Here is a 9,763-nt window from a genome sequence, read left to right on the forward strand (position 1 = left end):
TGATTACATGTGGTTCAATGTCATTTTAATTCTGATTAATCTTGAATGATTGCATGGAGGCCTATGTTCGTATTTGATAGAAACATTTTGTGCAGGTGTTGAGATGATTATGCATGTTTCACAGTTTGAGAACAATTGGGTCTAAGTTTTCTCTAACCCCAGTTGTCTATGCTATGAGGTCATCAGGCAGAAAGGAGGCCGTGCAATGTCAGACTACTCCGATCTTAGATCCAGATATTATGAATATTCTGCAATCTTCTAAATTCTATTTCAGTAATTTTCTTTGTGGTATGTCCTCTTCCAGAACTCTGTGTTTGTCATACTGGGCAATATAAATAAAATTGTTTTGACTTGAAAACATTGCCAATGTCTATACAAAACGCCACATTTTACAAATAGGCTATCGGCTCAAGCTGTATTCATAATCTATCCACACATTTCCTTTCGGGTTTGGTGTTAGGAAATTGTTAATAAGTAAATCTTACTGCTGCCATACTTGTCAATGATTCTGTGACCTGAATTTTCCAAAAATATTTAATCAGATGGTCAGTTAAACACTATCCTACGTGTTGACAATTATTGTACATCCCAGTGAACAAAAGCTTACAGTTCTGAACTTTCTCTTATTTTGATACTGACTGACACCGTCTATTGTTTTTGTCAGCCTGATAATAAGGAACAATTTGTTCATCTTTGTATCTCAAACGTGGGTCATAAATTATCTTGCATGTTCCTGTTTGTTTGTTTTTTTATCTTATGTGATGCTTAATGTAAAAGGTCTTTGTTATCAGGAATAAATGACACAGATGCATACTGATACTGATGATTAGATATTCTAAACTTGTACAGCTAGTATCTTTGGTTAACTTCTGCACATGTGTGTTATATTCACCAATATCACATTTAACGTAATCTCCAGGCCTTTGGACGGACTTCCTTCTGCAGGCATAATCTTAAAATGGAAGGTATGCATGACATATGTGATTGTGTAAACAGTCTGTCTGAGAGCGCAGGAGAGTTTACAGGGGAAGTGAGTTTTAGGAGTCAGGCCCTCTATATGTTAAATAAATAAACTGTCTTTGTAGCAATATGTTGTAAACTTACACAATGGTAGTTTCTTTTTGTAATCCTTGGTATGCATGTGATCCTGCTAACTCTAGGTAACTTTAGGTTACTTAAATGTATTTACAGTGTTATCTTAGTTTATACATTGGTTCTTTTGAAAAAACAAACAAACAAACAAACAAAAACTCAGCTGTGACAAGCAGTGGGAATTCAACTGGGCCCCATTCATTGTTTTTGTCTGTGTAGCACATGTGGTCATTGCCAATAAATACCAGAGAAAATATTGCCATATTATGCAAAGCCATTGCATTTGCCAGTGCATTTTTGGATTGACAATAAAAGTATAAGTATTAAACTTTTGATTCATTTTAAATTCATTAAGAAAAAAAGCTGACTGAAAAAACCCCAAGGTATTTTCTGGAAATGTGATTCATATGTATGGTGAAGGTAAACAAAAAACATGATCTAATAAACACATCTTACTTAAAATAGACAGACTTAGTTTGTCATTTCTTGTTTTTATTTATCCACTCTATTATTAGATCAGTATCACTAACACTGAATTATAAGTACGGTACAATAACTGAAACAGACATGGAGCATAGATGCAGTTCAGTTCTGTCTCCAAAAGTTTCCTATGGATATTTGGTCTGTGTGCGTGCATGATCACAATCGTGTGTGTTTTGAACAAGCTTTAGTTGTCTCTTGGGTTGTCTTGCTCCAAAGTTTCCTGCCTTTTGTCCTCAAATAACCTCAGTAGACTTTAGTGGACACTCCTTTCCTTAAAAACATGCCACCCTATCTGGACAGAACAGGACACAACATGAACACGAGTCAACATTTAACCATCGCCCAAACTTGTTTCCATTTCCATTATTGTGGCATCTTATCCTGACATTTTTCAGTCAATTTGAGAAATGTATTTGTCAAAAAGCTCGGGTTGTTCAAGACATTATAGTTACAATTTTACTTCTTTTCTTAAACTTTTTTTTAAAACTTTTCTCCCACAGGAAATGTTTTGAAAGGGCAGATCAAAGGCGATGTCATTGAGGTAATGCAGAGTACAGAATTCACTGCTAAATGTATTGGGGCAATGCATACATTTTATTATAATAATAATATTACAACTACTACTACTATCACTCGGTTTTGTGGGGCACAGTGCCCCCGTGTGTTTAGCCGCTGAATGAGCCTTCACCGGATTGGCAGAACGGTTGTCAGGAGTGTTTACAAGAAACATGGCTTCACTGTCTGTTGGAGAGCTTCAAGAAATGGAAGGTCAGTAAATATGTAATCATGCAGCCGCGTCCGCTTTGCATCATCCGGTTCAAACCGTACCTATTTTTTAAAAAACATGTCTGGTTTCAAAGTAGCACATTCAATTCACATTCTCGTTGTCTTTGCTACCAGGCAGACCTCCATCCTTGACTAGCCAGCGAGCTAACAAGCTAACAACAAGACTCGTTAATCAATGTTATTCAGTCAACTCGTCCGGTCTTGGACGAGTCATCTACGGCTACTTTCTCTCTGTCTGTGTCGTGGTCTGAAACGGTAGTTTATGTTTTTCTGAGCTTCTCCGCCCCTGTGACTTGTAACAGTTTAGGTCGTTGACCTGTTTACTCTGGTTCTGTTAGTTAGCTAATTGGCTAGCTAGCATGGGTAGCAGTATTCCACGTGAACTAACCTTAACCTGGGAAGCTGCCTTTAAAACGTAGCTGTATTTGGGGTTTTAGGGTCACTAAGAGATGTATTTACTGGTAGCTATTATAATCCCGATGGAGCTCGCATGTTCTCATCCATTTGAGAGTCTGGAGACACGCATTGCCATTGTGTTGGTAATGCGTACGCCTGTTTAGCTGCAAATAGCCAATCACAAGTTAGCAACTCTAGCACGGTTTCACAATCCTCGCCCCTGGGACACACTGTCCTGGATGTTTATGTTTCCCTGCTCCAACACACCTGATTCAAATGAGTGGGTCATTATCAGGCTTTTGCAAATATTCATTGGTGATTTTCTGTTGTTGTTATGCATTGTATTTAAGCTCCAGACTGCGAGTGGTTTATAGTAACCTAATATATTGTATCATAACATATAGTTTTGCCAAATTCTTGTCAATACATAGAACAAACTTGAACGTGGCAGTTCTCAGGGGGAAAATGCTTTGTTCATATCAGAGAAAATGGCTAACAAAACAAAAACAATTACGAGCTACAAACAAGATATTCACAAAACCACCTTTGAATGCACAACTCATTGAACCTTGAAGCTGATGGGTTCCAATAGCAAAGGACCACACCTGGTGCCACCTCTGCCATTTGATTAAATTTCCTCTGTACCTAATAAAGTGGCTGGTCAGTGAAATAACCATTTAAATTAGATGGTGGTCAAATAAACCTTTATCTTCTATCTGTAGTGGACCGGAGGGGTGAGTCTGAGGAGTCTGGTGATGATGAGACCAGAAGGAGGAGTATCAATGGTGATGTGGACCCCAACCAGCCCACTACTACAAGTAAATATTCACATCTTGTGTACATATTTATTACTGTCTTCTCCTAATATTTTGGAATTAGAAAGCCAACTTTGACACAGAACAAATACCAACAATAAATAGCCTTCTTTTTGTCTATTCTTCTCTGACAATTAAAGATTTCTGATCTCTTATTTCTCAACTGGTTATTAAAAATGTTTTTGTCCTTAAATTATAGTTGTGATGTAATAAGTGTATTCCATTTTCTTATTGGTTGAGTTAACATAGATAATGCATACTAGTTAACATTTCTGTAAATATGTATGACTGAGCCAAAAAAGTAGTTTTCCGTAGTTTTAATTAAATATTCCATTTTACTATTAATTATAATACAACCAAAATTACATGAATACGTTAAAGCACTAAAATAAAAGCCAGGACAAAACAAGCAGTAGTACAACAATGCACAGTGAGAATATAGTAAGAGCATGAATTCATGAGAAAAATGCATATCATAGCCACCATGAGCAGACAACATTTAAATTGAATTTATATTATTAGTTGGAGCATGCATGTAGTTGGGTTCATAAAACAACATGCAACATTTATCCGAAATGTATCCGATTTAACAAACTCCCTCTCATTAAAGGTAAAGAAGAGTCTCCTGTTGACATGGACACCATCACATTGGACCCAGAGGAAGAGGTCAGGACACCAGTCTTTTAACAGTGTTCATTTTTTTTTCTCTTTGGTTTCCTTTGATATTTTAGAGTTTGGGGAATTGAAACACATTTAAAAAAAAAAAGTTTTTGTAAATTAATAATGAATGAATGGAAAGGGCACATATTACTAGTTATTATTCATATATATATATCATTTATAGATACTATTTCATTCAAATATGGTCTAAGCTGTCTGGTTTCTTTTTAGGATGTTGATCTTGTTCATTGTCGTATTGGGAAGATTGAGGGATTGGAGGTGCTACTAAAGGCTCAAGTAGGTAACCTCAGTATATAGTTCCACCATCAGGGGTATGAATTATTGTAACTTTATTTTTGTTTCAACCACTCTCCCCCTGTTTTTGATTTCTGAAAAAGTAACATTTCAGTTTTTGCAGCTGCTAATTGCTACCTATTTGCTTTTGAATTTATTTTACTTTACAGACTCTCTCCTTACGACAAAACCTCATCAAAAAGATAGAAAACCTTGACAGTTTGAGCTCACTGCGGGAACTAGATCTTTATGACAATCAGGTCCGCAAACTGGAAAACCTGCACAACCTCAAGGAGTTGGAGTAAGTCATCTATATAATTTCATTGATATAGAAATGAAAAATACAAAGAATGAAAGTTTTGAAAAGTGATATAATGATTAGTGTTTGGGTAAGTTACTTTAAAAATGCAATGTAGTACATATTACTCATTAAATATGTTTAAATATGTATGTGGTACGTTACAGTATTGCTTTCTTTGCAAAGTAATGAATGTGTTGCGTTACTTTTGCATTACTTTCATCACCTGCTGGAGCATAGGCAGTGGGTGAGGCTGAGATTTGAAACAAGTTCAATACAGCCAGGCGTTCTTTAAGTAACTAGCTGGAAAAAATACATATTGTGTATATCCATAAGTTATGTAATTTATTCTATTTCATCATTAAATCATTTGTTTATTAATGTCACTGCTGTACACCTTTCTAAACAGATATTACATTATAATTGCAAGAAAGGATACTGGGAAATTTAAGTTAAAATCATTTTATTTAACATTTGACTGTCTGTAATGCAGATAATTCATGAATCAATATTGTTTTACCCGCAAAACCAGTGGTGTGAGACAGTTTCAGAAGAATAAGACCAAAAAATCATCATACTCTGTGTTTTATACTTCACGTTTATTCTTCATTATTTCAATGTTGAATGAATGTCAGTGTCTGTTCACCTCAGGCGCTACATTAATATCGCCCGAGGAGAAATTATTTTATTAAGTAAAGCAGTCCGTTAATCATTAAATCGTTAATTAAATAATTGCGCAATGTTTTTCTTTATCTGAGAATCAAAATCTCACATAGAGAATATTGCTTAAGGGAGAAACTATGAAATGACAGCTGCATTTTAATCACAACCTGATCTGGACGAGGTTATACACAGAGCCTGTTACCATGGTGATGCAGATTAAAAGACAGTCTCTTTTGTGACACTGAAGAGGCACTTTGGTTGAGTTAAGGCAAAAATAACTACTTGGTTAGATGTAAGAAAATATTGCTGATCTGAATGACAGTTACACCGCAACACATTTAGTCAATGTCTGTGACCACAGCCATACGTCCCTCATATCTGCAGCGGCACATAGACAAGGAGGCGTGAGGTGACATGAATTTACATATTTACATATGTTGTCGTTAAAGCACTAATATGATATAAAAAAAATAACAAAAATTAACGTGTTATATTACTTCATTTACAAAAAAAAATTAATACATTACTGTAACGTGTTACACAAGTGTCCCCTGTAACCCCCCCAAACACTGATATGGTTTATGGTGTTTGTCATATGGCTGATGAACGAATCTGTATTTTTAATCACATTTGATGCTAATGGTGAAATTTGACTGGTCAACAGGCAGCTTGATGTGTCCTTCAACGTTCTGAGGAAGGTGGAGGGTTTGGAGCAGTTGACACGTCTGAAGAAACTTTTTCTGCTTCATAACAAAATTAGCAGCATAGCCAACTTGGAACACTTGACAGTCCTGGAGATGCTGGAGCTGGGCTCCAATCGAATTCGGGTAGTGTTTTGAATTGTGTTAATCCTTATTTTGACTGTCTTGTATGTAAATCTTGACATGTCGCTGTGACATTGCGATGATGAACAAGCGTACATTATATGCCATGAGGTGTTTATTATGAATTAACTTAAAATTTGTTCACAGATCATTGAGAACCTGGATACACTCTCGTCGTTGCAAAGTTTGTTTCTCGGCACCAATAAAATAACTTCACTTCAGAATCTGGATGGTTTACACAACCTGACTGTTTTAAGTATTCAGGTGTTTTGCTACAAATTTTCCTCAGCAATAAGCAGTATTTACAAGAATTGAACAGTGTGAATTGTAATGCATTTTTCAATAATGCTGAGTGAATTTGTCTTCAGAGTAATCGGATCACTAAAATTGAGGGTTTACAGAACCTTGTCAACCTGAAAGAGCTCTACCTGAGCCACAACGGCATCGAGGTCATTGAGGGCTTGGAAAACAACGTGAGTTAATGGACGGTCGGGCTTTTTGCTTTATGTGTGAACATGTACATGTAAATCAGTTGTGTACATTTAAATGTCATTTGTTTTCACTCAGAAAAAGCTGACAACCCTGGACATTGCAGCCAATCGAATAAAGAAAATTGAAAACATCATCCATCTGACAGAGCTGCAGGAGTTCTGGGTATGGTTCATTCACACAGTATTCAGGGGCCTTTGGCAAATAGCAATCTGCCGATTTTGTGACTTCTTCAAAGTTGTAACTATATGGTCATATAGCATTGCTGAAACAACAAATCTAATATTTCTTTCTTTTCATTAAGTTATGTTTAACAGTCATTGCTATTGCCACTTTATGTTTAATCTGGTAACTGATAGATTAAATAATATTTTTGTAAGGTTATTATTAATCGTGTCTTCACTGATTAAACATCTATTCATTATTTCAATACTTTCCACATCCTTTTATGTTGAAATGCAAATTGTGTGTTCTTACTGGCCACATGTTGTCTGTCCTTCTCTCCCCAGATGAACGATAATCAAATCGATAACTGGTCAGATCTCGATGAGCTCAAGAACGCAAAGTCTCTGGAGACGGTCTATCTCGAAAGAAACCCTCTACAGAAGGACCCACAGTACCGGCGAAAGATCATGTTGGCGCTTCCCAGTGTACGCCAGATTGATGCTACCTTCATTCGCTTTTAAACTGCACTGTACAACTCACCTGCCAACCTCAGTGTTCACCCTCACCTCCCTGCCTCCCTCATTGGCCTCACTGAATCATAAATTATCTCGCATCCAACAATAAACACACTTGTTGAGGCTTACTCGACATACATGGCGTGCATGTATGCGCTCATTCACACCTTGTATGGAAGTTAACTTATTTATTAAGTTGGATTTGAACTGTTAAACTAGCTGCAGCCAATTTCCTAATTTTCCCTCTGCACTTGTTTTTGATTTGTTATTTCCGACCAAAGGCATTTCCCTTCATATAGTGCCCTTTAGCAAAATAGGAAGTCAGGAAAACAAATGATTTGAATTTTCAGAATACTGTTTGTCTCATTTAAATAAACATGTTCCACATCTGATTCAATTATAAAACCTGGCTGTCACCAAACATCTAAAATTAAGTCTCAGATGCAGTACTGACACTGTGCAGTTTAAAGTTAAGAGACACTTGCATACATTTTTCTTTTTATAAGGAAAGTTTATCAGGAGAAACGGATAAATCATTCTAATAAACTGGTATGGGCGTATTTTGACTGCTATTCCTTCTACGTAGACTGCCCTTTTTTTCCAATTACCATCAGTGACCTGTGCAGTAAAATAAAGCTCCTGAGAATGTAAAATAATTTAATGTGTATCACAAAGATATTTTCATAGTTGCAACATCCCACCCCCTTTTTCCTCCCTTGAGAGTTGTATTATGTAGTAGTTAGTTGCCAAGTATGTTTCCCAAACAAACAGTACTAGGGTTGATAGGTGGCTGGGTCATGGGTTGGGAAGAACCCATAAAGTGGTGAACGTGGTCATTTTATTTTATTGCTTTTCTTAGCACTGTGAGAATCAGGCATTTCACATCCTTGGTTCTCTTTTGGCAATCTTTGTAACAGGGTAAATATGCATTGTGTTTGCATTCACTATGGGGGACAGAAATGGACCCACGTACAAATAATCTACTACAATATTCTACAATATACTGTTGGCTGAGACATTAAAAAGGAAAATGTTGATGTTTATTGATTGGCCATTTTGCTGTCTTCAACAAATAGTGAATGGTCTCTTGTGTATATATAGCTTACGGCTTGATTTATTCCCTTACAAATTAAAGTAGTCTTTTACTTGATACTAATTTCCCGTCTCAGGGTGCAAAGGACACGTGCATGATAACATAAGCCTCCAATTTCAGCACTCCACTGGGTTTTAAATTTTAAGTGCTAGACTGAGTGCTTTCTATATAAGATATTGATATTGAGTTTTGTTCATCATATGTAGGCTTGTCATGGGCCTACTAAATTGAGTTAACGCTGAAGCTCTTTTTAGCAACTCTTTTTCAAAGGAATTGCAATTGCAAACTGAACTCACTTGGTCATTAAACTTGACCATAATTTAACAGTAGAACATTTATGAGCCCATATCAGACAATTTGTGAAACTGAAGGATTTTACTGATATTGTTTTTTTTTCTTTTCTACTTAGGTTTATAATTTAATTTTTTTTAACTTTATATTTGGCCAGTGGTGACTGGAACTTTAACTTAATGTACTTGTAAATATAGTTTGGTTATTTCATGTAGGAAGTCATCACCTTTGTAAAGTATTATCCCTTTTTCCCTGTTTATGTACAGCAACACAACAGATCTATGTTCTATACTGTCATTCACATAAAGTGACCTTTATTGGTCATTGAATGAGCAGCTTATTCCAACTGCTTTTAGCCCTTTGTTGTTAGAACTGACTCTGGGTCAAGTTTTGGACTTGGTTAATGCTGTTTTCAAAATGAATGTATTATGCAAACAATAAAATTACAATACCGAAGCCTCTGTAGCTTTAATTCCTAAACAATTTTTTCTAGAGCTATTGATGTGAAGCAATTTTTGAAATAAAATAGGATGTTATCATTTACTTGTCACTTGGCATGTGACTTACTATGGGCATGGAAAATAAATGCAAGCGATATCGTTGCAACTGCAACAGATATCTCGCTAAACAAGCCGCTTCCACACCGTTTCACAGGGCACATTTGTGGATCTGCATACATATTTCCACCATCTTATATGGGTAAAGTGAAGCAAACATTTATTTTACAGTGTTCATATCGATGGCAAAAATGTCAAGTATATTCTATATAAAACCTAAACATCTTATAAGTATACAGGGAAACATTTAAAGGCCCTTTAACATTCTAGAAATAGCAATTGTTGAATTGAATAAAGCAAGCCTTTCTAATTGTATATCACAACATATCTCCCCTGCTGATT

General features: G+C 36.0%; 1 protein-coding gene across 1 annotated transcript; it reads left to right on the forward strand.

Annotated features, from left to right (window-relative positions):
• The first annotated feature begins 2,188 nt into the window (after positions 1 to 2,188).
• Positions 2,189 to 9,320, forward strand: ppp1r7 (protein phosphatase 1, regulatory (inhibitor) subunit 7). The gene is made up of 10 exons (XM_058649663.1): positions 2,189 to 2,343; positions 3,480 to 3,575; positions 4,183 to 4,238; positions 4,464 to 4,529; positions 4,697 to 4,827; positions 6,152 to 6,314; positions 6,459 to 6,575; positions 6,680 to 6,784; positions 6,879 to 6,965; positions 7,310 to 9,320. The coding sequence occupies exons 1-10, from the start codon at positions 2,304 to 2,306 to the stop codon at positions 7,484 to 7,486; spliced, it is 1,038 nt and encodes a 345-aa protein (XP_058505646.1). The 5' UTR covers positions 2,189 to 2,303; the 3' UTR covers positions 7,487 to 9,320.
• Positions 9,321 to 9,763: the final 443 nt, after the last annotated feature.

This window comes from Solea solea, chromosome 1 (assembly GCF_958295425.1).
Source record: "Solea solea chromosome 1, fSolSol10.1, whole genome shotgun sequence".
In the NCBI taxonomy this organism is placed as follows: Eukaryota; Metazoa; Chordata; class Actinopteri; order Pleuronectiformes; family Soleidae; genus Solea; species Solea solea.

Bases quoted from the DNA above. Each gene is read 5' to 3' on its own strand.
- ppp1r7 (XM_058649663.1), top strand. From the start codon at position 2,304: ATGGCTTCACTGTCTGTTGGAGAGCTTCAAGAAATGGAAG. The intron at 2,344-3,479 runs GTCAGTAAATAT...TTCTATCTGTAG, and splicing joins AGAGCTTCAAGAAATGGAAG to TGGACCGGAGGGGTGAGTCT. The intron at 4,530-4,696 runs GTAGGTAACCTC...TTTACTTTACAG, and splicing joins AGGTGCTACTAAAGGCTCAA to ACTCTCTCCTTACGACAAAA.